Source organism: Zonotrichia albicollis, chromosome Z, assembly GCF_047830755.1.
Source record: "Zonotrichia albicollis isolate bZonAlb1 chromosome Z, bZonAlb1.hap1, whole genome shotgun sequence".
NCBI classification, from domain to species: domain Eukaryota; kingdom Metazoa; phylum Chordata; class Aves; order Passeriformes; family Passerellidae; genus Zonotrichia; species Zonotrichia albicollis.
This window is the reverse complement of record NC_133860.1, coordinates 87,578,861-87,606,170: the sequence shown is the minus strand read 5'-3', so window position 1 is coordinate 87,606,170 and position 27,310 is coordinate 87,578,861. Positions and strand designations below refer to the sequence as shown.

The following is a 27,310-nucleotide window of genomic DNA, read 5'->3' as shown; positions in this document are numbered from 1 at the left end:
TCGAAGTGTGAATCAAGAACTTTATTATTTCTTCACATACATTAAAAAAAGTGAATAAACACACAAGACAGCAAGTCAGAGAAAATAAACATATTTACAAGACAGTTATCAATTTTTTTCAATCTTCAGGATCAAGTCATCACAGATTTTTGTTAATTCATCATTTTCTTTAGTCTGTGGAAGAAAGAAAAGAGTGAGTTTCAGGTATGTCCAAACTATGCTAGAACCTTGTAGTGAGCCGATTGCAGTAGAGTCCCATTTGCCAGTACATGCAATAGGAAGTTCATTTACATGATAGCGGCTCATGCAAATTTAATGTAAAGGAGAGTCTACAATGCCAAAGATCCCATGGCATCCTTAGCAGTCTCAGGAAATGAGAAATGAAATCCAGTACACTGTTTCTGCTTCTTCCAGAGACATTCCCATAACACATGGAGACCAACTGATCCAGGGAAACAAGGCTTTTGGGGCTCAGCCTTTGTTAGGTACACCAAAACTCAGGACATGGACAATTTAGATTCTAACCTTCACAAGAAGGACTCTGTAAAATGATGCTTGATACTTTTACTGACATGTGAAAATTTCCAGTTTGTAGAAATTTCCATTTCTTATGGAACAGTTAAACCATTTCAATAAGAACTCTTATAGTGTTACTGTATTTATGACAAGACCAAACCTAGTTCTGTGTTAAATGCTTTGTCTCATCTCTCCAGTTACAGGCCTACTGTTTCCTCTGCTATGCAAACTTCAGCCATAAACCTGAAGACTCACAAGTATGGGTTTTTTCCATAACAGGAATCTGTCAGCATTATCAATTTCTGAGTCTTCAATACTGGCAGCAAGAAAAATAAAGTAAAACTAAGAGCATGCACTTCCAGCAGTGACTTTTAATCTTCAGAAAGCTTGTTCCTTTGAAGGGTTCCAACAAAGGATATGCCTTCACAAAACATTCTGAGACTTCACCTATTCAATATGAAACAATATAAAGTGCAAGGACTAATGGCCTGAACAACACTGAAAACTTGAGTCACATGCAGTTAAATATGTACTAACAGCTTACAAGTCATGCTCATGAACAAGCTGAGCCAGACAGTTATTCAAATTTACTCCCAGATTCTGCTCTGCACCATATATAACTGTAATCACCACCTCTTCAGTAACCTCCTGACACAGGAGCCCAGACTAGTTTGGAAATGAACCTTGTGCTCCAAAAGAATCTAAACATACAGACAAGTCCTGACATGACACTTATATCAGGTCTCAATGGTAATTTCCCAAAGCCTAGCAGGAGAGCAGCCATCCCAACCAGCACAGCCAGCAAGGCTCCTCCTAGCCCTGACACCAGGGAGTTCTTAGGCCAAGGCAATAGCTTGGGCAGACTCACCCATGGTGCTGTGACTGACCTTTTGTTGCAGGCTCCTCTCCAGAGACTGGATCCTCATCTGCTCCTTGCTCAGAGTGGCTTGCAGTGCTGCAGTCTCGGACTTGGCTTTGCTGTGGACCTGGGCAATTTCCTCATTGGCCCTGAAACAGGCACAACATGGTGTTTACATTCCCCTCAGACAGCACAGCAGAACTCTCAGAATCACACTAGATGCTTGTACTTGAGATTAATTACTAGATGAAGTATATTCAAGCCAGGTTTTGGCACTATTGAACCACATTCTGCAGCTACTGTGAAAACTGTGTGTGCCATTCCTGGTACCTGGCTTTTTTACATAGTACTTACTGCTGCTGCTTTTCTTCAGCATGGGCTTTCAGCGCCTGGTATCTCTGCTCCTGCTTTTTAATTCTAGACAAGAAATCTTCTGCACATTTCTTCAGAACTTCTTCATTCTGACCCAAAACCCAAAGAAGTTCAGTTAGTTGTTTAAGCTAGTAGAGGGAGGAGTTTCCCCACTTGACAATGGGGTTATTTGACTACACCTGAGGGGCAGTATTTGCTCACTGCAGTTCCAGAAACAACTATTAAATCCCACATGCCTATATGGACTAAACTGCTTCCTTTCAACTATCTTAACCTTGCAAACATTTATTCATCATATTTGCCCCCAACAAATTATTCAGTAGCAAACTCTAGTAAAGAAGGCCAACTAAAACAACAGTCACTGATTGGTTTTGTTTGGTTTGCTCCAATTTTTTTTAAATCAGCTTTGTATTAAGTTACAATTGCCACAAGAATAGCTACAAATCCAACTTCACCAAAGAACCCACAGAAAGATTCAGGCTTTGGACCATGATGTAAAGAAATCCAACACTAACAGCAAGAACGTCACCCTGGTAACTCCATAGCTCACACTATGAACATATTTTATTAGCCATTGTAGGAAGCTGGAACTGTTTGAAACAATTGCTAAGACTCTACTAATTTCAGGTCTTGAATTTAGTAATTGGGTTTCCAAGCAATGTTTATCTCTGTGCCAAAGAAAGGGCTTCTGAACTTAGGGTGGAGAGGGAAGGGACACAAGATGAAGGAAGCCTGCCATGCTAGCAAAGAAGAAACTGAAGTTTTAACAGACACTATACCTGTTTCTAAAACCTAGACTAGCATGAAACTTCTAAGGGATTAGTTTCTGAGTTTTTTAGTAAACAGGGACATTAAAGATAATTGAATGAAAAAAATCTGAAGGCACTTTTTAAAGCACCAACTGAATCAATTTTCATGCATTTCATGGAGTAAGAAACCATAGCTTATCCTCACTACCTTCTTTCCTCCAGCCTCTGAAGAAGCTGCAGAACAAAGGCTTTACTTTAACTTTAGAAAAAAGCCACAAGCATCTTAGTAGGGAGCACCTAATAACCTATTATTCTGACTTATAATTGCACATCCTCTCCAGCATCCATTCAACATGGTGTAGGGAAAACAAGCTGCTCTTATGCAGCAGCTGCCACATGAGAGTCTCTATGATTAGCAAAAGAGATGTGCTGCAGCAAGAAAACAGCTCACTTCTGTTTGAAGAAATTTTGCCTTCTAAGATATTATCTTACTTTAAGTCAGTCACTAAATACAACAAATTAGTTTTTTAATAATTTTTAAATAAACAACTTAGCACCTGGTTTTACAGGTAGTCCTTACACTACCTAATTAATGGCTGCTCTAGAAATGACACCATTTCCTCTCCCAAAACAAATGAGATTTAGTGAAGGGTATTATTTGCATTAAATCATCTTACTTTGTGGTAACCCTCTAACACCTCTTTCTGTTTCTCAAGTCGTTGGAAGGCTTCAGAGAAGGACTTCTCCATAGAGTTCCGATCTGAAATAGCTTGCTGCTTCTCTTCCATCAGCTTCTGTATTTCTTTCCTTGAGGCTTCCTTCTGCTTCTGAGCATTCTCTAGAGAGTGGAGTTAACCCATGATAGTTATTGCTTTAGCATAAAACCAGTTCCATAGTACAGCCAATAACCCCACACCTTCAATTCTTCCCCTTAGGAAGGTTTCATAACCTGGCCTCTCACCTCTAAGGACACCATGTCTGTGCTCTTAAGAAGTCTTTGTATCTTTGTTACATATTGCCTCACACCAAACTTAAAGCCATTCAAGACCATGACCATGTGCTTGCCAAAAGCATTTTTTCTCCTGCTCCTCTAGAGTCTACTGTTACAGGAGCCTTGAATGTTGTGATAGAAGCAAGGATCCAAAAATATTTTTCATTAAACATACACAACAGCTGGAAGATCTGGAGGAGACTGGGATAACAAGTCAGACTAGCACAGCAGACTTTCAGAAGAGGTTTGGGTTATACACCCAAGCTGTTTCCCATGGCCTTAGAGGAGCACAGAAAAGCTGGCTCAGATGTGCCTAATTCAGCTTTGAGCTAAGAAAGTGAACTATACAAGAGCTTCAGTGGATGTCTTTCCTAGTTTTGAAGCCACAAACTTGACTAAAGCAAAAGGCCAAATCCTCCAGCAACAACTTCTAGTGATACCTTGCCACTTAAATGATGCCAGAGAATGAACAATTAAACACAGAGTGCTGACAACTGGATCTGCCAGTTTGAAAAAACCAACAGCGCCAGTGAAGAATCAGAAAAAGTTGTGTTCATGCCTGATTCAAAAAGTCATCATTACCTATCAAGTGATATCATGTCTATGGATATGCATAAAATTGTGAGTCTATCTTGTCTTAAACCTTATGTCCCAGCCCCCCAAGGCACGCCAAGCGTAAATATGGAACTTACCCATAATTTGTGCAATTGTCAGTTCAAATTCAGCAACTATTTTTCTAAAAACCATGAAAAAGAAAAGTTGAACATACATTAGAAAAAGCATCTGGAATAACTAAGTAGATATAAAAGTCAGGACAGATTCATACCCCATTTCTTTGTACTCCGTATGAAGCTTATTATACTTCTGATTCCATTTCTCAATCTCCAGCTCTTTCTCTTGAACCTTTGAGGGTGAAAAGGTAAGCCTTTACTTTTTGCACAACAAGAGATAAAAGATTTGATACTAAAAACAGTCTGAAGGGCAACTTGAAATTAATACAGAGAGAGAAATAAGTTCTAATTTCTTAACAGAATCAAAATTGTTTAATTACAAACTTGACTCAAATAAAATTTAGATTAATACACAGATTTTGCATATATGATTCCCAGTACATTGCTAGTATCTTGTCAAGTGGCAAGATCAGAGTCAACTCAGCTATAACGAGAACACAATGGACCAAGGAACATTCTAGCAAGTGACACACATTTCCCTTATTTACAGGGCAGAGAAAAAAAGTACTTCACAAACCTGCTAATATTAACACATGAGAGAACAAACACCAAAAACAAAACACAAAAAACAAAAGCCTGTTCAAGACCAAAATGCTGTTTGCAGTAACTTTTACTCAACACTAAATTAGGCAAAGTGGAAAGGGGGAGGATGAGGATGAAAAGATGCCTCAATTCATTTGAGAATAATGATAGCTAAACTAAAGCAGAGCTCACAGTAATAGAATTAAGCAGCACAAATACTCTTTGCTAAACATTTTGTGCAAGCTCCGTAACAAGTTAAGAGCTGTAACCACAGAGCTAACTGCACTGTGGGAGGCCTTCAAAGACAAGAGGCTCAAAATACATAAAATAACCTGGAATTTAAAAAAATAAAAGAGAAAGTAGAAGCACATGATTATTGCTAGCTTGCTGGTTTTGTCACAAAACTACACAGTAAACTGTAGTACACTGATTTTTCCGTAGTTTAGAGCAATCTAATTTTAAATATATTGCAATATTTCAGGTGACAGGAAGCAGGATACTAGCAAAAATAGAATGTTCTATTAAGACAAGTAGTGATAGCTAAGCTAGGAAAAAATATTACAAAAGCAAAGGTGTGTGAAAATGGAAACAAATTGGAAACTGGCACTTGCAAGCTCAAAACAGGTTCAGTAGACCCCAAAAAAGCAGGCTTCCCCAAGTGCTGTATTTGCCAAGAAGGAAAATGGATTTTCACTTTCCTCCTATTCCTGAATTGTTTCACAGATAGAAACAAAAATAAAAGTCAGCCTGTCTTCCTTTCAGGTTGATATTGTAATTCCAGGCATTTTTATTTAAGTGACACAGCTGGAGTCATCCAGTCACACTTACAACAGTGTGTGCAGTAGTAGTTCTTTCCAACATGAAAGAGCAGCACTTTACTGATATTACAAGCTTAACCCCCCGCTATTATATACGTTCTTAGTTTTAGATCAATGCAATAAAAGCTGTCCCCTGTCAAAGCTACATTTATTTTCCTGTACTAGACAATATGCTGAGTGAAAGTCACCTCCTAAATGACACAAAGTAAAAGTTATTCCTACAAAAGCCACTATTTCTGCACTCTAAAACAAAAGAAGAACTTAAGCAGCAAATAATCACAGGTCATCTTTGTTTGGTGCCCCTAATGCCACTGCCTGCAGTACAGCAGTCAGGAATTTTGGAAGCTCCATCTTTTGCTGAAGTGATATAAGTAGCTTTAAGGATATTTATGCTCAAACGCTCCTCTTACATTATTTAGTGTTTGTAAGGTAACATATCTCAGAAGTCATACTTCAACAACTGGAGTACTTGATTCATTAAGTGGATATAGAAGTCTTCTTGCACCAGTCAGAAGATGGGCTTTTAAAGGCAATTTCTGCAATTACAGAAAAGGCTTAAAATCTTACCAACTACTTCTTCCCTCCTTCACTAATGTTTTTATCCTCTGGAGTGAGCTCCAGACCTCACCTTCACTTTCTCAGCTGGACATGCTCTTATGCATTCAGGTCCCACAAGAAAAGAACTGACATAGCACTACAGCTTTATCTTTTCTTAGGGAAGTTATGTAAGTCACTCTCTTCCATTGGCATGAAAATGTATTCCTGCTTCTTGAGTAAGAAGTATCCAGATCACTGATATTAAGCCTAACTATCCCATCTGATAACAGGTGCCTTCTAATAGTGAGTAGATATAAGGCAGAACCTGACTAATAATGAAGTTTGTCCTATGTCCCTAAGTGCTAGCTCTAAAAAGTTCTATACCTACAGCACCCATCAAGTCCACAGCAAGCTTTTCGGAATGAGATACTCATGTCAAGTACCATGAGAAACACGTATCCCAGATAATCCAAACAAAAGAACCTTCCAAGGCTATGCCAAGTTCTCCTTTGGAAGGGCCACCATACTGTGGGGGCCTGAATATATGTTGTATTGTAAGACCTGTGTGGGTCTGAGTTGCTCCAAACGAGCTGCAGCGAAGATTACAACAACTGGTGCCCCGTGTGAGGAAGAACACACAACCAAACATTGAGAGAAGGTATGGAATCCCCTGGACAGCCGAGAGCTGTGGCAGCCTGAGAGCTGGGACTTTTGGAATATAATATGGCCTTTGAATTAAGGAGCTGTAGCAGCAGAAAGCTGTAAGAATATGGCCTTTAAAGAAAAGAGCCTTGGAACATCTAAAGACAGCCGAGAGCTGTGGCAGCCAGAGAGCTGGGACTGTATAGGGATATGTATATATTCTATGGTTGTATCTAAGACAGCCAAGAGCTGTGGCAGCCAGAGAGCTGGGACTGTATGCGTATTGTAATTGTATAATTGTTAAAAGAAAAGGGGGGAAATGTGGGGGCCTGAATATATGTTGTATTGTAAGACCTGTGTGTGTCAATGTGGGGGCCTGAATATATGTTGTATTGTAAGACCTGTGTGGGTCCGAGTTGCTCCAAACGAGCTGCAGCTGCAGGGTCCTTAGCTGGGCAGCAGCTGTAGCTCGTGAAGGTAACAGATAAATAGGGGTGGGTCGAGAGCCCAAGAGGAGCCCCTGAGAAGACAGGAAGGACTGTGCTGCAGAGAATGGAGAAGAGCCCCAGCAGCGAGGCAAGAACAACACTGCAGTGAAGATTACAACAACTGGTGCCCCGTGTGAGGAAGAACACACAGCCAAACATCAAAAGAAGGTATGGAATCCCCCATACAGCCGAGAGCTGTGGCAGCCAGAGAGCTGGGACTGTATGCATATTGTAATTGTATAAACACTGCAGCGAAGATTACAACACCATACCTCTCTCTTCAGCAGTTCAATAGCTGCATCGATGTCTTTTTGGCTATATTTTGGCACAACAGCATCCACAGCAGTGTTTGTGGAAGTAGCAAAAGGGACTAGAGGAACATCACTACTCAGGGAGTCCGGAATTAGGGGATCAGTCTGTAAAGAAAAGAAAAATGCAAAGTTTAAACAGATTCTTTCTGTCATACCACTGATTAGGTGCATGCATGTTATTTGAAGTCAGTGTAACTCACACCAGATACCTGCACAACTTTTAGCATAAAACTTTCTTACCTTGAAGCTGACCACATAGCTCTAAGAAATACCTAAAACGTAGAACCAAAACTATTATCCACCAATTACAGCTATCAGAGACAAAGAACATGACATCATGCTGTTCCTCACAAGCAAGAGATGATTTCAGGATGAGCTGCTGCAGGCAAATCTGTTCAAGCTGTAAACCATAGCTGCAAGAGCATCCAGCTTCACCTAAGTGCTTTTCATCCCACGAATGCAATTACAAAACAGCTTGCCTTTTGAAGCTTGACTTGCATTTAAAAGGATTGCTTGATTAGAGCATTCTTAAAAACAGCTCAAATTCCCTTAGACCGTGTGCAATGGCATCAGCTTCCACAAAAAATACTTTTAATACTTAAAATGTTCATCACAAAGTTCAACTTCAATATAAACGAGTATCCAACCTGATTTAAAACAACCATTTAAGTAAACATTTATCAGATTCTGCAATCCCTAAAATACCCACCTAAGTCTTAAATTCAGAACCTAGTCTATCCCCTTCCTAAACTATCAACATGAAGCCTGATAGCATTCCAGACACCCTTACAGAAGTTGTACATGTCCCCAGAAGATGTAGTCCTTTTGTTTTTTCGTCACTCTTAAGACTCACTCGAGGCTTTCCAGCTTCCTCAGGCACTGTACTTAAATCAGCAACAGGCCTAAAAATGAACAAACATAACACCATTAAATTCAAGTGCTGTCTTTCTTTGCAAAGCTCCTGTACCAGCAGCAGTCAGTCCAGAGGCTGGGCAGTGATTGTCTCCCTGTACCCAGCACTGGTGAAGCCACACCTTGAATCCTGTGTTCCCTTTCAGGCCTCTCACTATAAGGTCATGAGGTGCTGGAGCATGTCCAGAGGAGGGCACAGAGCTGGGGAAGGGTCTGGAGCACAAACCTTATGAGGAACAACTCAGGGGGCTCAGCCTGGAGAAAAGGAGGCTCAGGGGAACCTTCTCACTCTCTACAACCTGAAGGGAGTTTGTAGTGACATGAGGGTCGGTCTCCCAAGGAACAAGTCTGGATGAAAGAACAGCCTCAAATTGCACCAGGGGAGGTTTAGATGGGATATTAGGGGAAATTCTTCACTGAAAGGGTGGTCAACCATTGGAACAGGCAAGTCACCAGACCTGCAGTTATTTAAAAGATGTGTGGATGTTGCACTTGGGGACATGGTTCAGTGGGGAACTTCGCAATGCTGGGTTAACTGTTGGACTTGACAATCTGAAAAATCTTTTCCAAGCTAAACAACTCTGATTTTATGTAAAGTCAATACCTACCCAGGCTGAGATGGAGCTGTGATGATTCCCTTACTTAATTCAATAGTACCATCAGAGTACCGTGGTTTACTTGGACTGTCTATCAACAGAGGGTCAAACTTCAAATACAGCGACTGTCTCCTCCAGGCTGATTCTTTGAACTGAAGGCGGGAAAGAGGCATAAACTGACAGATCTGCTTCAGAGCTCAACACACACATCCCACACACACACAAATAATCCTCTGAAGAGTGGGTGAGCCTATTCTTCAGTGGCCAGAGCACTGTTCTCAGGAGGAAAATTACATAAGAGAACTCCATGCCCACATGCCTAAGTCCTTATGTCATATGAAGAGAGCTCAATCTGCTCAGAGACTGAATCAAAAGAGCAAACATCAATGAACTATTCCCAACCAGAAGACACAGGGAAATAGTATTATAAGCTGAAAACACAGTGTATGCCATTTTCTCTTCACTTATAAAATCATACGGACAAACACAGCATGACTAAAACAACTTCAATTCAGTGCATTCACTGCTCAGATATTCTCCTGCTTGGGTCCAGAGTAATAGTAAGAATAACTAAACTAATTAAAACATGACAAGCCTCACTTAGAGACAGATTTTCTGAAACTGGCTGTAAAGCAAAAGAGCTTAGAAAAACTTTCTAAAACAATGATCCTGCACTTTTAAAGCATCATCTTCTAGCAGTTTTGGCCAGAAGTGAAACATCATTCACCTCAGTTTCAGTGCTATTAAAGAAAAATAACACCTCTGCACACTGACAGCCAAAGACCTTTGAGTTTTAGTTAAATTGCTTATAACTACATTTCCTTGCACCATCACCCCTTCCCCAGCCTTGTCATCACATTCCTTTGGAATACCTGACAATTTCTGTGGACAATTCCAAGTGAAGTTAATTCATTAAAACATTTAAGGCTTGACACTTTCATCTTTGCTTTCCTCACCACACTGACAGGAAGGTAAACAAAATATTTAACATCATACTTACTGATGAAGACCCAAACTGTTCCAGATAGTCTATGTCCATTCCAAACTCTGGAAAATGAAGAAACAATACAATGAAGATGCAATACTGCCAAATTGTTCCAGCACAGACACAAACAAACACATGTGCATAAAACAAATAAATCCCTGCTCTCAGTCTCAACTTCTAGCTCTTCATTGGTTCAAATGACTTTCTATCCAGACCTGGAAAAAGCAAAGATCTCTAAGCTATGCAAACTTACAACTTCCATTTGTTCCCAAGCACTTGTAGGAACACATAGGGTTTAACGCACAGTTGAAGGACTGTTGTTCTACAGCTAAAGCAACAACTCCGATATTCTGTTACACACAAGGCCCCATGAAAGAGCAAGATTGTCAATCTCACCACTAAAATTAGCATACAGCTCAGATTTGAAGGATAAGTTATAACCATTTCCCAAATCAGTGATTCCACTCCAGTGTGAAGGTTAAATGACAGACTGCACTGCGGCCAAACCGTTTGCTTATCCTTCCACACAATGCTCCTACCAGGAATAGCCCTTCCAAGTAGTTAAATCACAGCCATGTAGGAAGCTCTCAAGACAAGCATCCTTGTCAGGAAGATCACTCAGCACTCCTGGTTTCATACTGTGGTGTAAGGCCTGCAGTAACCTACAAGTCTCACAAACACAGGTGTACAGCTCTCAAGCTCTCAGTTTACAAAGCCCTTAACACCAGGAATTATTTTAAGGGAGCAATTTTTCAGCCCAGAAACTGCCACTGATAAAAAGACAGCTTTTGTACCAGCCTAAATTCGATCCTCACAGACCACTGAATTCTAATAGCCAGCTTTCTCATCTTAGCTTAAACCAGAGGAAGTTAGAAATAGGCTTAGATACATTTCCCAGCACTGCTAGTCTTCGTGGGGTCTGGAGTCCTTTCAGAAGGGCAAAATGAGAGAAAATACTATCCATAATAGAACTTAAGTAGAAAATCATCTATACACTGAAACAATAGATTTTCAGTCTGTCTAAAAGAAACGCCCTTACCTTCTGGTGATGGTCTGAAGAGCTCTTCCAGTTCAGCACCAGCTGTCTCATCTGCTGTGCCTTCAATTCCAGGGCAACTAGGTTTATTTTCTTCTGCAGCCGTTGACTTTTTTCCGCTCACAGTGGAGACCAAATTATCTTGAGACGAAGCAACCTTAGGTGGAGATCTTTTAGATGGTTTCATTTGCTTCTCCTGGTACGAAAAACAAAATAATTTTAATTGTTAAAATAATTATTTTTAAATGCAACAAGAATCATTTTAATGATCAAATTGGTTTGTCATAAACTAACTGGGTAGCCAGTATAAAAAAAACAAGAATTCACAGGCATAAAAATTAAACTACCCGCAGTGAGCACAGCTCAGGAGCCACTTTTCTAGAAGCCACACCTTTATGTTTGTCCTTACATGCAATTGCTGATCAAAAAAGATACTAAATACCAAGGTACCAATTTGCACAGGTCTGCACAGCTGGCATTCCTTCTAGAGCTGCTGAAGATGCAAAAACCCACAGACAAATATTCTCAGACAAAATATCAGAAAAAGGTTTCATAAGATTAAGTTTTAAGCCAGAGAATTCTGTTTCATGGAACAACTTTGTAAGATCTGTCTGTCTTTCCTATGCCTTACCACTTCTCTTTTTCTTTTCCCTGGAAGTTGAGTTTCTGCTTCACCTCCCATCTTCTCTTCTTGAACTGTTGGCACATCTTCGGCCACACTCTGCTCAACAATTTCCCTAAAGAAAACAAACAAACAAAAACATCAATATTTACATCACACAGTTCACATTCTGTATTATCAGATGAACTGAACAAAGGTAGCTTCTTTGAGAGATTCTACTGCAACAGTACAGGAAAGTTTAAAGATGGTGGGTATGTAAATTCACTGTCTTGCCTGGTGACAACTTAGGTGACAGAAAGCTCTCCCACCATGAGAAGCAATGTTTCCTGGGAAGCAGAAAGTCACAGCAGCCTCATTTATTTCTATTCACTTAACACTGCTCTCTTATTTTCATTTGTTAGGCTCATTGCTTTTTTTAAGTTAAAGATAGGCTCTTTGTTTAATTAAGAACAGAATTACAAGCAGCCTGCCTCCCTCTCCATGGCAAAGTTGTGATTATTGGTTTGAACTTCATTAAGGAAGTCCAATGCTCCACTTATGCTGTCAGCAGTAAGTAAACTTTTCACCTTGGTAAACACTAACTGATCATGTTACACAGGGAGCAAGAGTGCAAACACTTCTGTCAAATGAACAATTTGTGCCAGTCTAGTTCTGGCAAGCACCTGACTGTCTATAGCAACATTAATAACCGGACTTTCTAGGAAAGGTAACAACATATTCCATCACCAAGTAAAAAATCTGTGCGCTGCCAAGAAAAATGCAGCTTCAGAACCAGATCTTTTTACTAGAGATAGCATTTAGATACAAAGAACATGCACAGAAGAAACAGCAGAGTTCAGCAGAGAACAAAACTGCCTGATCCCTTCCCATGCTGCACCATGCACAACACTGCTGCCTACTTCCCCGTTTTATTTACAGACAGTAGCAGTCTGATTCTCCACACTTTAATCTTGGAGAAGTGGGGAAAGCACCTCTTGAACAATGCTCTTTCCACCTAAGCCTGTTCTCTCCCATTCTCCCAGACTTAAGAACACCTTTTGCCTAAAGATAGTCATCTCAGCAGTTTCCTTCCCCAGTTATGAACTTTCCTGTTGCAACATTAATTGGTGTTTGTTTGTTTGTTTCAATATGACAACTGACAGCAAAATAAAACAGCAAAAATTCAACTGTCACCTAAACATCCAAGGCTTAAGAGCTCTGGTACTTATGAGACATAGGGAGATCAACCCCTGAAGTTAACCAGTGCTCTTAAGCTACCTATTCTACACAGCCTTGATACCTTATGCCAGTCATCCCTGGACACTGCTGCACTCAGCACAGCATTTGGACATTGCCATTTGGACACTGCCCTTTCACTAGGCAATGAAACACTGCTTAGGAGAGTTACTGACAGTCAGCAGCTCAAACACAAACACAGCTTGTGGTACCATCTTCATGCAGATTCATCTGAGTCATGATAGACTCAAGTCTGGGACCAAACAAAGTCATGATTCAGGTCCCTCCCACACTAGTCATTACTCTGTCTGGACATTCTGGGAAGTATTTCCCCCCCCGAAAACATACACCACCATTTGATTTTGGAGGGCCTACATACAAAACCAGACCCTGAACTTCAGGCACTCTACATTCTGTACAACAGCAGATGTGACGAGCAGAGCAATACACAAGAAAACACTTCTCTGGTAAGAGAAGGTGCAAGATTTTCTAGGGCAAGATACAGGTTACAGCGTTTATGTACTCACTATTGCTGAATATTCTACAAGTTACTGCTGCCCACTTTATTTCCCCAAACTCCACACAACTTCTGAAAGCTCAGCCTCAGACTACAGAGAGTTACGCCATTACTTCCTGAAAGAGGATTTCCTCCCATTGTTTTGTCCCTCCACAAAGTTATTATTTCTATATGCCATCCTTGTCTGCTGCAGAACAGAACATGATTAAAAGGCATTCACTAGAAACTCCACGTTGCTAAACTCGAAAGCAGAGGCGGGAGATAAGAGCTGAAGAAGTTGTTCTCACCCGGTTTCAGCACCTCTTCCCAGCAACAGCTCAGCCCCAGGCTGCGACTACTCGGGTCCCTCCCACTTTCCTTCAGCGTTTAACCTCATAAATGCCCGGCAGGAGCGAGACACCTGCTCGGAACGTCAGTCCAAAGTGACCCCGTTCAGCAACACGGAGCCTTTTCACCGATTTGTTACAAACAAATCCCCACATTTTAAAACTAGAGAGGGCATGTTCAGCACAAGCAGTGCATTGATGCAATCGTGCCCTAACTAAAACAATTCGGTGTTGATCCTTTAAACTCACTTGAGCTTCATAAGTACCAAGTCTTTGTTTATTTGTGCAAGCAATGAATTTGGGGCATAAATACCATAACATTATTTAGTTGCGGTGATTAGTTCAGAAATAGCTTTCTGAACTAGACTGTACATGGAAATAAACAGTTGAAGCAAACACATACACTTAAACGTTTAAGTGTTGCCATCTTTTTGCTGTTCTCCCCCTTCCAACAACAAAAACAGGGATCAAATGAAAGTGCTGGGCAGTTAAAAATAAATAAAAAGGTGTATTTGCTTGCAGAAGGCAAAATTAAGACCTGAAACTTCTTGCTGGTGGGAATTACAGAGGTCAGACACCTGTACTAGTTTAAAGGGGGGCTAAAAGGCAGTAACAAAATTTGCATTTAATATTGTCACGACTCCCCCAAATTGAAACATTACAGATTTTATGCTCTTCTACAAACAGCTACTATGAGCCACTTTGAGACTCAGGCTGCTAGACTATAAAGGCACATAAACATGTTTACACTTGTGACTGATGGTATATTCACTTTGTGCTGCTAGATTAAAGAAAATCTTCATATCCCCTGGCTCAAGGTGTCAATTCAATCTAACCCTTCAGAAGATTTCTCTTTAGATTTAGTCCTCAAGATACAACAGTACTTAACATACAAGGTAAGATATTTGAAGGCTTAGCTTCAGAATAGTTGTATTCTCACACAGAAACCTTACATCAAGTAGAGAATACAAAACTGTTTCTTACAGTATCTCTTCTCAAGCTATTTATCCATACCATTAGTTAACTTAATGAAATCAGTTACAGAGGAGTTAGGAATAAAGTTCAATAATTACTATTACAATCAAGATAAAATTTTCTTAAAAGTATTGACAGTTATCTTTGGAAAAGTTCATGCATTGGTCAATATTAATTTTGTTCATCTTGCATAGTTTATATCTTGCTATACAATATTATACTTTAACTATACAGGATTACATTAGGGAAAGTTAACTTGAGCATGCCCCATATGGATAACACTACTCACTCATTATCAGAGGGTGCAAATAAAACATCATCTGCCACATCTTCACGGCAGTCGTCAAGTGCAAAAGAAGTCTGAAGTTTGTCTGTCATGGCAGGACTCAGGATTTTTCTAGCGCGAGGATCTCTTTGAGAAGTTTGAAAGGTTACCTTTGAGAAAGGGGTGGGGGGGGAAAAAAAGGAAAAACATGAGCCAGGACTAACAGCTTCAAAGGGAAAGTTGGAAGCATGGAAAGGCTTCCCAGGGAAAGGCCTGTCTCAGGAGACTCTGGAGGATCTGAAAGCAGCAGTGCACAGCCCCTTGGCTTTTGGTAGGGGCTTGAAAAGCTAATTGTGCCTTCCCCAGCTCACACTCCAGCCTGCCTGTCCTCTAAAGGCAGCTCTGTCACCTGCAGCGCTTCCTCCCTCCCAGCCCCTTCAGCAGCGGCGTTCAGCCGTGTCTCCCGGAACGGGGCACCCGGCTGAGCAACACAACTGCTCCTGCAAGGGCCACATGAGACAGATGGCAATCACCTGTTCACTGCCACGGCCTCATGACTGCATTGCACACCAGCTAACAGCAGAAACCAATGTGGTTACTTCGGGTGTGTTTGGGATCAGAGTCCCGGATCAAATCAGCCTTTTCCTGCACTGTCGGAGCGTATGCTGCTCTTGTAAAGCACAGAGTACTTAGGAATCCTTTGCAGCAGAGACATTATTGGTATGCAAATGAGAAAAGCATCATTAGAAAGGTATTTCTGAAATATTCTTCTTACACTGGACATGCACAAGCTTTAGTAGATTGTTAAACACTGATCTACCTGTATTAGTGTGAAGGACTTGAAACTAAAGCCTGGGCTGCTACCAAGAATAAGGATGAAAATAAATTAGAAATAGAGAAAAAGCACATTTAAAACACACCAGGCAAGACACTGTGCAGTACTTGACCTCTGCCTGCTTCTTATTCCCATTGGAGCCATTGCTGTTCTTAAAGGTTTAACAATAACACTCAGGGATGCACAGCTGCTTTTGAAAAAAGAGCTAGACAGAAGGCAAGGAAGATCTAAACATAACTACTGTCCATGAAGGATGACACCTGAGAAGTGCAGTTATTCATCTGGAAAGCTGCTATCAAAGCAATTTATTTCACATGAGCTGATATAGTATCTTTTGTCACCTGTGCAAGATAACCAGTATCAAGTGGAAGAGACTCTGGGTTTCTGCAATGTGTAACCATTCTAAGGGATCTCAAATGCTTGATTTGACCAAACATGTCATCCTTCACCCCTTTTTCCATCATATATTCAGGATTAATCTATACATCCATTTGTGTTCAGTGTCAAAGTGGTAACAAGAACGCTTGGACTGAAAATTTTATAGTCATGTTTTCAATCTCCTTACCCCTCTGTATTTAAATTTCTTTATAGAAGCCTCCAAACATTTCCGCACATTAATATAGGCATTAATCCTTATGGGAAAATTTGCTTCCTACTCCCCACAGAATTCACCTGCTTTGTCTGCAAGTCTGACAGCAGCACTTCCAATCAGCAATGGAATGCAAACAATAGCTGCAGATGCAAAGGCATGCAAAGCACGCCAGTATTAGCTATTCCTTCATTCCTTCTTTATTCATCATATTAATGCTTCAGTTCAGGTTGGTTTCTGGATTAAGTATTTTTACATTAACCACTGTTAATGAAACCATATACATATACCACTTTAGATAGTAAATCTAAAAATCAAATTTCTTTCTAGGATTAAAAGACTAAAAGTAATTAGTAACTTTATTTTAAAAGTTTGCAGTCAAATTTTGATCCAAATAATATTTCACAAGTTCATCAGCTAGCAGCTGTGATAAAGTGAAAGGGTGGCCTTACTCATATCTTTGTTTGAAGTAATCAGCATCCAAGGCACAGGAGTATTATGAAAAGCAGAAAGTTTTCCCACTCTTGCAAAACAAAGCTCAAGGCCAGGCTGCATCGGGCTGGGAGCACCTGAGTTCCACCCATTAACCCCCAAGTTTCTGACTTCAGCCTTAAATTGACAGAAATAAACCTCAAATATCTTAATCTGAAGCTCTCAGAGCTGCCCCAGACACCCCTAGAAAAGGGGATAGCCCCGGTCCACAGCACTCAAGCGTGAATTTCACAAAGGAGTCGCTAAACTCCCCAAACACCTCAAGCTCACTGAGGGGCCCTCAGCCAGCCCCCCAAAAAATTCAAACCATCCCAAGATCAGAGGGGTCACCAAGCCTTCCACCAAACTCACAGAACAACCCCGGCACTGCAGGGTCACAGAAAGGCCCCTGAACCCTCCCCCAAGCTCCCAAAGGGGCCCCACAGCTCACCCCTATAACACCCCAAGCTCCCAGAGTGGTCCCCGAGCCTCCAACCTCACAAAGAAGTCCCGACACAGCCCCTCCCAGCCCTAAAGCGCTTACAGAGCCCGAACTTCCACGAGCCTGTCCCTCCCTCTCCCTCACAGAGGGCTCACCGAGATTGCAGCGCCCAATCTCACAAAAGGAAACCCAAACACTTCGCCCCAGCCTCACACCACCTCACAGCGGGGTCCCCAAGCCCCCCGTACCTGCCGGCAGATCCCGGGACCAGCCCTAAGGACGCCCAGCTGAGAGAGCACACAACGCCAACTACAGCCTCTCCCCCGCCGCCTCACTTCAAGCCCCACGGAAGCCCCGGCTCGCCAATGAGGGAGCGGCGTTCGAGGCGCGCCCGCCAATCAGAAGAGCGCCCTGCAGGAGGGGGCGGGGCCGGCGTCACGCGTGACCCTTGCGTCCCCCCGAGTCCGAGCCCACCCCCGCGCGGGGCACAGCGGGCGGTGCGGGCAGAGCGGCTCCGGCCGGGACAAACCCCGCTGGCTGCGCCGTGTCCGTGTCCCCCCGGACAGACCCGCACCGGAGGCTGCCCCACCCCCGGCAGCGTTCAGGGCCGCGCTGGATGGGGCGCTGAGCAACCTGGGCTAGTGGAAAGTGTCCCTGCCCATGACGGGGGGTGGGAATGAGATAAGTTTTAAGGTTCCTTCCAACACAAACGTTTCTATGATTCTGCAGTCTCAGCTGTTCTGCTTCATTCTTTTGCATGAAATCACAGTGTGACACCTGGGTAAACCCGTGTGTTTATCAGCAGTGTTTTAGTGATTAATGCAAAACACAGCACTAGCGGGGCTGCTGGGGAGGAAGGTAACTCCATCCTTGAGAGACTGAGTACAATACTAAATAAAAGAAGCTGCACTTGACTCAGGAAAAGTAAAGCAGGAGGAGCTGGAGGTTAGGATAACATTGAATCAGTATGAGTTATGCTTCTGTTTCATCTTTGTTCATGGGCAGTGGGGCTCTGCTTCTGGCAGCTGTCAGAGTGCTGGGCTGGATGAGCCTCCAGTCTGACTCAGCACATTATGGTTAGTAGTTGCTTTTGGGATTTATTTTTGCTAACGCCTTATAATACATGCATTTCAGTGAAGTGATTAAAAATAGGAACGTCTCTTTGTTAGACCAGTGGTGCTTGTGTGAGCTGATGGACTAAGGGTTCTTTTGAAGGAAAGCCCTCCTTCTGCTCTGAAATGACAAATGTCACTGTGTGCTTGCAGGAGCCAGCGACTTCCAGGGGTTCACCCTGCAACTCCCAACAAGTTCAAGAAGTACAGCTGCAGGTCCTGGGACCGGCAGATCAAGCTGTGGAAGATAGCACTGCATGCCTGGGATCCTGCTGAGGAAACCTGGGATCTGCAGCCCGTGTATGTTCTGTGGGTGAATCAAGTCAGGGCTTAAGGAATGTGAGGTGGGCTCTGTGGTCCCTTTAGGGCATTCCTGACTGGGAGAAAAAAGATCAGACTCAACAATGGGAGTCTGCTTGAATGCTTTGTTTTCCATTAGAATTCGGTTAGTCTTCTAGATATTGCAGTTGTTTAGTCTGAGTTAATCTGCAGTCAGGTGTTATGGAGAGAAAGGCATTTGCTCTGCCTGCAGTAGCACATTCCCTTCCCCTTTGTATTCACACTAGTGGGCACAGGGTACTGTAACTTTTCTGGAGAGCAACAGACACGAGCAGAAACTTGGCAATTACTGTTCCCTGACTTTGATAACTTTCCATCTTTCCTTTTCCTGAAGTCCGTGGGAACACATGTCTCCTACACTGACAATATGAGAGAGGATTTGAGATGTTTAAGAAAATGAGAGAGAGAATTCTCTGCTCTCTCTGCGGGACGGTGGCAGCTGTGTTCAAGAAGGAAATACTCTTATCTTTTCACAACTTTGAATTTCTGTATCAAGGCTGGTTCTGCTACTTAATGCCACCTCATGCTTTCAAGATTAGGAATTAGTAAATTGGGAGGAGAAGAGTGAATGGAATTCTCTTAGCTGTGTTACAGCACTGTGTGAATAGTTTTACCTGTGTTGGAATTGATCTGTGGTAGAAGTTGCAGTTTTTCAATCATTTGGGTGTCATATGAGACTGTTAATTCTTAGTGCAGCTTAACTGTTTTCTGTTTGGAGCAGTGAACCAGATGGATAGGTTTTTTAAAGCTTTTTTTTTCCTGCTGTGTTTAGCAGTACAGAACCTTCAGGTAGTTCCCAGGAACGGTTCTGCAAAGATGAGGATGTTCCTGGCTCCTTTGTATTTGAGGAAAAGCAGAGAAGAAGTGAGTGTGAAGATGAATGCAGACAGATTGCCCACTCACCTGAGAGGTATGAGAGCAAACTTCTGTGCTTCACTTAGGGAAATAATTCTGTACAGGTCAGTGCTGTCAGGTTTTTGTAGGAAATGTTTAGTGTGGAAGGGCAGTTAATACTCAGCTTTGGGGTTTGACACTTTTGCTATTGAATGCAATCCATCAGAGGTACAGAGCAATAAATATGGAAAATTTACCAGCATTGCTGAATTACATGATTTAACAGGAGGAAATGCAGTGCAATTTTTTCAGCTTCTCAGTTTATACGGCCGGGTACTGAGATTTCTTTAACCATTGCTGGTATGTTCTGAAAGTAGAGGAGCTTTTTCAGGAGCAGGAATGCCCATCCTTCATACAGTGGTGCCTTTCTGCAGCACAGCAGGGAGGATGACTGTGACATGCACTTCCCTGTTTACTGAAATATCTTGTCCTGAGGGGATGTGTGTGAAGCTCAAAATGGTTTTGCGTCCAACCTGTGAGAGATGTGTTCGGTGTTGCTCTGTGTGACTGAGGAATCCTACCTCAAAAGAAAACTTCCTCAGCAGCATATGCTGTTATTTAACAGAACAGCGGTAAACATCTAAACATAGATCAAAAGTGTTACGTGTGTAAAATCTGTTTTTGTAGTTCCTGTTCTCCCAATTCTTCTCCAGTATGGAAACGCAGAAGAAGAAACAATTTTGACTCCTCTGCGGTTTCAGAGAGCAAAAACCATTACCTGGAGATGTACCACACTGCACTGGAAAGGTATGAAATGATTCTCCATGTGGGAAGTCATTGATACCATGAACTGACTTTTGGAACATGACTGGTATTTCCCCCTCCCTTTGTTAATAGCTTTAATTGTGTCCAAATGTGTGCAATGTAGTGAGGAAGGGAGATCATGTCAGAATAATTGTGCTGTATGATAGCAAACATTTACAGTGCTCCGTTGCAAAGTGTCAGTAGACACAGCACAGGTTGTGTTTTGTGTGTAGATTTAGGCAACACTAAGGATTGGGGCAGTTTAGTTTAGTAGACATTTCACAATAACCCTAGTGAAAATGTTCCTGCAGGTATGGTTTCTTCTCTCTGCTTAGGCCCCTTCTGAAAAATTAAGAGGAACTGTGTTACCACAGTGCATGGATTCAGACATTTTCATTTTCTTTCCAGCCTTACTGCCTCAGGACATCAGGATGCTTTTTCCAAGTGCTCAGAGTGGGAAGCTTTTGGTGGAAAAGATGAAGTAATGACAGTGCAACAAAGTATGGAAATAACAAGGTAAATACCCCAGTGATTATGTTGTTATTTCTATTTGTTGCTTTTGCTGTAATGCTGTCCTTTCCTTTATTTTTTCATCTTTTCCTTCACTGGTCACTACTTTTTTTTTTTTCCTTCTTTTTTACCTTTCCTCCAGCACGTGGTATGTTTGGTTGTTATTTCTGTTCTTTGAGTTTACTTGGCTTTTTCCAGTCCGACTCTCCATCTTTTGATTTTTGCTGCATCTGCCATCCCAGGTGATGCTGGAAATTGATGAGCCCCTTTCAAACTCTGTCTTGTGGAAAGAACTGGAAGTTTGCCTCTCACTTCTCAGCCTGAGAGCTGGAAGTTTCCTCTCTGTCTCCCTAGAGATTAAGTTGTTTTGTAGTGACAGCAATGATAATTGTTCATTTTTATGCAGTGACTTGATTTCAGCCAGTTGTTCTTCAGTATGGAACAATCCTAAACACAAGAAACCCAGCTTCTTTCTGCCTGACAGGAAGACTTGCAGAGATGCAAACTTCAGGCTGGAGAGGTATCAAAGGCAGCTCATCACCCCTGGGGTTTCAGGGGTATTTTTGCCTATTATTTTAGTAGCTTAGTTGCTTTCTTGCTGTAATTCAATCCAAGCATTTATTATAAACATATGATTTTTAATTTTTGTGTAGCTATTTTTTACTATTTGTCTTAGGGATATGTTGATCAATGTTTATATGTTGTGTGGTAAAATTCTGTCTTTATGTTTTCATGTTATAGTCTGTATTAATGTAAAGGGATTGTAGCTGTTTTTAGTGTTCAGAAGTTACCATAGTAATGCCACTTAGTCTTTGCTTTGTTTTGTTTTTATTTGTAGGCTTAAACTTTGTAGCAGTTTATTGGATAGACATCAGTCAGAATACCCTGACACAGAATGGGAAAGTGCAAATGCTGAAGATACAATACTGAGGAAAAAAATGTAAATACCAAGGTGAGTTTGTGCCGACTGCTTACTTGATCTGTTCTGTTTCAGTTGCAGAATGTTTCCGTTTCATTCTGCAGAATGCAACTGTTCAGTTCAGGCAGATCAGTTTATTTTATTTTATTAGTGTTTTATCCCATCGTCTTGCACTTAATACAGCACCTTAACTAAAAGACCTAATGTTTCAGACTTGGTAATTTGCAAATGTTACCTGTCAGCCAGAAAATCTGTTTTTATCTCTCAAATAAAAAAGGATCAACGTTTTTAAGCATTTCAATAGCACCTTTTCTGTCTCTTAATATTTTTGTGATGAAGTAACAACTTGGCATTTGCAGCAGTAGATTTTAGTGAAAAATTTCTCTTGCACTGTCGCTTCCTGTGGTGCATTAATAAGGTGGGTGGTAATCTGGGTCAAACAGATTTTATTAGCAATAAGTCTTTTGTGTAATTAGATTGTCTTTGATCTACATTTGATGCAGGCTCTGAAACATGGACTAGGATATAAATATCTGTTAATCAGTGATGTTTGAAAATTTTGCCTGACAAAACTCATTAAGAATATGGCCAAAATTAGTTTTACCCTCAGATTTTGGATTATAGCAATGTGAGGAAAAAGCAGTTAGAGCTTTTAAACAATTATGCTGCTGACATTTTTCTTTTGACTATTGATTTTTAATTTAAACTCTTTGAACATTAATAAGGTTTAACATGCTTTCACTTTTTTAAAGTGCTAATTCAATATTTGAAAATATTTAGTCTCTCTTTGTATATAGAAGTATTGAAGAAGGAATTTCTCCTGTGACAGAAAGACTTGAAGAATAGGGATGTAGTCTGAGATCAGCAGATCAAGTCTTGGCAAACTGCTGCTGTCGTGTAAGATCTGCACTGAAAGAGGAAGACATTTGCCGTCAGCATAAGTGCAATCAACATAAGGTGAAATTATTCAGGTAAAAGAAGCATCTCTGGGTCACTGTTAAGAGCCTGTCTGGTTTCCACATAGTTGATACTTAGCATTTTTGCAGTGGTCTTTGTTGTAAATTAGGCTGTATTAAGGAGTTTATATATACAGTGGGTTGGTAATCACTTGTTCTAATTGAAAAAAAGGCTCTGTTAGTGTAGAATGTATAAAGTGAATGCCTTCTCTGTACAGCAACACATGAGTGTTCTGGGATGGAAAGATCAGTATTTAGAGCAGCATTGCCTTTACCCTTGGGGTTAAGTTGTGATGAGCTCTAACTCTCAAGTGTCAGGAACTTTATCTGTGGAAGTTTAATCTTGCTTGAAAATCAGATAGTGGTGTTTACATGGTAGAATTCCACACTACCTTCCCTTTGCTAAAAGAAAATTTCTGTCTTAAACAGGAATAAATGTGAATATATATGTGAATATATCTGGTTGATTTCTAGGGAAGAAACCTTAGTCCATAGGACACTTAAGCTATGGCAGAAATTTGTTTATTAGAATTGAGATAAAAGTTTGTTTTATAAATTAATAATGACATTTAGACAAAAATGATGCAGGGGGTTGGGAAGAATAGGCTCAGCTGCTTCCTTTTCTCTCTGTCACATACTTCAGGAATGTAGAGAATCTAGTACTGTATTTTTTCAGTAATTCATGTTCTCAAAATGTTCATACTAGTTCTAACACTTTATTTAGTATGGACAGTATGGGTTTCTCCTTTATACTGTGCTATAAGCTCAACCATATGCTCTCTTCCATTTACTGCCACTGTAACACTACAGCTTAAACGAGGAAAAGAAGAGAATATTTTGTTTTCAATGCCTGGATATAGCATGTTTATAAAATGCTGTTACCTGCTTTTTTGTTTAGGTTTCTCCAGACCTTTACAAGGATAGATTGTTTTCTGCAAGCTGTGCCTCAAGTGTAAAACTCCAAATTTCATGAAACCTGTTCTACAATGACAATGGATGTTCCTTAAAGCTTTTGTGAGGACATTCCTGCTGTGCCTGCACTGGCAGGTGACACATAATATAATGTGCATTAGATTTCAAAGGCTGCTTCAGGTGATGGATCCTGCCATTCCCTCTGGAGGTCTTGTTCCTCAGTGTGTGCTGATGCTTCACCAGAGAATTGGTCCAGTGTCAAGTCAGACTGAAATCCAACCCCTCCAACCAAGGAACCTCCTCTGCTCCCCTCGACCAGCCCTGGGCATCCAGCCTGAAGAACTGCTTCAAAAGAATGTAGATCATTTCAGCCTTCTCCAGTCACTAAAGACAAGCTGTTCAAAACTTTTGGCCTATTTATTGTTCTCTGAGATGTATTAAGGTGGCATTTGCCTAAATCAGGTGAGAGAAGAGAAAGAAAAGGTAGATGGTTTATCAAAATCAGATCCATTTCTTGCAGGGGCTGAGTGACTGTTAGAACAGCAGCACAGCTGAAATACCTGGATTTTGCTTTTATGTGTGTTGCAGCTTGACCCAAAGAGCCAGTCTACAGTTAAAAAGTAGGAGAGGATGCATTCAGTGCCTGTTGTTCGCACAACTACTGGGGATAAATGGCAGTATTTGCAGGTGTGGAGCTGCTCTTGTCCAGGCTGAGGGTTGTGATGGTGTTGGGATAGACTCTCCTTTTTCTATTCTGCTCACACTGTGTGCAGAAGTTTGAAGTGAGAGCTGCGGCTACAGTGGTTTGGACTAAAGCCACGTGCCAGTTACAAGAGTTCCACAGTCCTTGTGTAGCATGTACTGGGACACCAATGGCTGCTAGAGCTGGGGGCTGTTTCTCTGCAGGAGTTTGGGTTTGCTTTCCCTTGCTGTGGGGCTGGCAGTACCCAGGGCCAAGAGCCCATTGTGCTGCTGATTTGGAAGTAAGCTGCTTCCTCAGAAACTACTCTCACTCCCAAAATGTAATTTCCAGGCATGCTCAGGCATTTTTCCCAACACAAGGGTGTATCAGTCACACACCACAGAGCATGTGTGTATACAAGGGACACATCTGTACAGCACTTTTCTAAGAGGTAATGTTTAGAACCTTGTTGTTCCAGTGTGCATGTTTCCTTGTGATTTATGATGATTGTAAATAAGGGATTGTGTTACATTTTTGGCAATTTGCCTTTATGCAGAAGAATTAAAGACTTGAACTTCAAACATTGTTGTTAGTCTGCTTTTGCAGTTGTGTTGTCAGTTTGATTATAAAAGGAATATGTAGGTTCAGTAGTCCTTTCTTGTTTGTTCTAGGGTGTTTACTTGGTTTGGGCAGTGATTTTGGATTTTCAGTCCTTGCCAAAAGTGGAAAAGAGGAGTCTTCAGAGATTAAAATCAGACTCTTGAAGGCAGTTTACAATTCTGGTTTTGTCCAGCCCCTGAGTTTTAAGGCATTGTAACTTAGTGGGATGGAGCAGCTGAAGTCCCAGCACCATTCTGCCATGGAAAGGGGTCCTGCTGGAGAAGATGGAACTGCTAGGTGAGAGTAATGGGCTGTTGAGAAATACTTTAACTCATCTGAAGTATTTTAGGAGTATTAAGAGCCATTAAGCATTTGCCTGTGATGGACAGGGCCTGCAGTAGATTTAGGGACACATCCATAGGATTTTGCAATTTGGCAGTCCTTAAAAGATTTTTGTATTTCTTGGTTGAAGATATTAGACTAGACATAGCATAACCAGTTAACTGCCTATGGCACTTAAATTTTGGGCAGATTTATTCCCTCACCCAGATTCTGTGTGCTTGAACAAGCTGTGGTAGCACAAGAGAAGGAATGAAACAGCAGATGAAGTCTGAGGTCTGCTAAAGTAATTTCATGCAGTGCTGCCAGTGGATGTAGAATCATTCTGTGTTCTAATTAGTAACCTCATTAGTCTAAATAGAGCACTCAGAACTGGAATGCAGCCTGGCCATGCACTTGTTTACCTACCCAACGCTGTCTGACACAGAGCTTGCAGCTGAGCTAAGTGAAGCAGAAGTCTGGCACTCCACCCCCAGTTTTTCTTTTAATTTTACCCAACTTAATTAAATCTCCCCTGCATAAATCTGTGCTCAGTTTATAATTAAACCAAAATATACCCTGAACTTCAACAGACAGGTTTCAGTTTCTTCCTAGCAGTGGCAAGTATCTTCTGTTGGCATGCTTCCAGTGGGAGAATCTCCTTATAGGTGATACATTCATTATCTGTGTTTGTGGAAACCATCCTTCACTGCCAGTTCTGAAATGCCACGGGTTGTGGGTACTTTGCTTTGTATCTAAAACTCCTTTGAAGTCACAGCTGAGGATATCTCCTGCTATCTCCTCCCCTTAAATTCCCACTGCTTTTCTGAAGGATTTTTGTTGCTGACAAGGACAGAAAGATGCAGTGCAGCTGTAATGCCTGAGCTGTGTCCCAGCAGATAGTTCTGCTGGATAAACTGAATTTAATTTGTAGATTGTGTTGTGCTAAAATACAGTGTGGCTTCCAGGCTGTAGCTGTCCTCTGTCTGCCTTGCTTGGGTGTGTTCAGGTAAACGTGCTGGTCTAGCTTTTGTCAGAGCCAGGCTGAAGGGAGGGGAGTTTGTTTGTGCATGTTTTGAACCTCTGCTGTGCTTCAAGCATGACCTTGGTGCAAGAACACCGTTCTGTTTTCCATTGTAGTGTGTGGGAAAGGAGGGGTGCCAGCAGAGCAGACTTTTCTGCAGGAATGTGGACGTTCAGTGAAGATGCCCCACAGATCTGTCAGTTTGTACAAAATTTACTATAGTAAGGCCAGGCAATAGGAATGGAATTTTCAAAGTAAATATCTTCATGCATAGCAAGGCTGAAGTTTATTTTAAAAAAATCAAAATCAAAACCAAACACCACCTGTTATTGTGTGCTCAGGAAGTTTCTCCAAAACCATTGCTGAACTTTGATAGTTGCTTTAGTGTTTTAAGCTGATTAGAAAACCCACCAAACTTTTGTTTGCTGCTTCTGCCATCTGTTTTACCAGATGTGGTACTTGGGGACTTGGTTTAGCAATGGACTTTTTTCAAGGTTTCTCAGTCTTAAAGCTTTGTCTCATGGTGTCTTTCCAAGGTTTTTATTTGGAGATTTATTCTTCTCGTCCTTTCTAGACCAATATTAGGGATCTAGAATTGGAGGTCAGCAACTTGCAGGAGGAAAAGGAGGAGCTGGTTCTTGCTCTGCAAATAACAAAGAAGGACATCAGCCAGGCCAAGTAAGAGGGCTCTGCCTGCAGCCTTGGGTGTTGTCAGTGTGTCTGAAAATTCAATGTCTTTCATTTCCATGATCTGTAAAAACTCTTTTTTGATGTAAAAGCGTTCCTTTAATGGGCCAGGAGCTACAGAGAAGCCTCCTGTGGGCTTTCAGCAGCAGCAGAGGTGGCAGAGGTGACATTTGGATTTGTTGCTGTTCCTCTCCAGGCTGAGCAAGCAATGCCAGAAAAGGCTCCAGGAGCTGGAAGCACAAATTACTGAGCTCAAGAAGAAGCTGAATGAGCAATCCAGGCTCTTGAAGC

General features: G+C 41.4%; 2 protein-coding genes across 3 annotated transcripts; one reads left to right on the top strand and one right to left on the bottom strand.

Annotated features, from left to right (window-relative positions):
- Window positions 1-17,726, bottom strand: LOC141727003 (transforming acidic coiled-coil-containing protein 3-like). Of its 2 annotated transcripts, XM_074532211.1 has the most exons (14): window positions 17,571-17,726; window positions 15,010-15,155; window positions 11,697-11,802; window positions 11,069-11,261; window positions 10,045-10,091; window positions 9,057-9,196; window positions 8,327-8,438; window positions 7,498-7,641; window positions 4,314-4,390; window positions 4,180-4,223; window positions 3,174-3,334; window positions 1,730-1,836; window positions 1,404-1,524; window positions 1-174 (listed from the first exon to the last, which is right to left on the bottom strand). In XM_074532211.1, the coding sequence occupies exons 2-14, from the start codon at window positions 15,096-15,098 to the stop codon at window positions 109-111; spliced, it is 1,407 nt and encodes a 468-aa protein (XP_074388312.1). In that variant the 5' UTR covers window positions 15,099-15,155; window positions 17,571-17,726; the 3' UTR covers window positions 1-108. The 2 variants fall into 2 exon arrangements, with proteins under 2 accessions (XP_074388312.1, XP_074388313.1); XM_074532212.1 differs by lacking the exons at window positions 15,010-15,155; window positions 17,571-17,726 and adding an exon at window positions 13,707-14,264.
- Window positions 17,688-24,973, top strand: LOC141727277 (uncharacterized). The gene is made up of 9 exons (XM_074533639.1): window positions 17,688-17,992; window positions 18,588-18,734; window positions 19,546-19,683; window positions 20,295-20,414; window positions 20,820-20,927; window positions 21,328-21,441; window positions 21,760-21,873; window positions 22,621-22,811; window positions 23,695-24,973. Exons 1-7 carry the CDS (start codon window positions 17,688-17,690, stop codon window positions 21,863-21,865), a joined length of 1,038 nt encoding a protein of 345 aa, XP_074389740.1. The 3' UTR covers window positions 21,866-21,873; window positions 22,621-22,811; window positions 23,695-24,973.
- The last annotated feature ends 2,337 nt before the right edge of the window (window positions 24,974-27,310 follow it).

Bases quoted from the DNA above. Each gene is read 5' to 3' on its own strand.
- LOC141727003 (XM_074532211.1), bottom strand. From the start codon at position 15,098: ATGACAGACAAACTTCAGACTTCTTTTGCACTTGACGACTGCCGTGAA. The intron at 4,391-7,497 runs GTATGGTGTTGT...TCACCCTCAAAG, and splicing joins TTGAACTGCTGAAGAGAGAG to GTTCAAGAGAAAGAGCTGGA. The intron at 175-1,403 runs GTCAGTCACAGC...TTTCTTCCACAG, and splicing joins AGAGGAGCCTGCAACAAAAG to ACTAAAGAAAATGATGAATT.
- LOC141727277 (XM_074533639.1), top strand. From the start codon at position 17,688: ATGAGGGAGCGGCGTTCGAGGCGCGCCCGCCAATCAGAAGAGCGCCCT. The intron at 17,993-18,587 runs GTGGGAATGAGA...GTGTGCTTGCAG, and splicing joins GTCCCTGCCCATGACGGGGG to GAGCCAGCGACTTCCAGGGG. The intron at 18,735-19,545 runs GTATGTTCTGTG...TGCTGTGTTTAG, and splicing joins ACCTGGGATCTGCAGCCCGT to CAGTACAGAACCTTCAGGTA.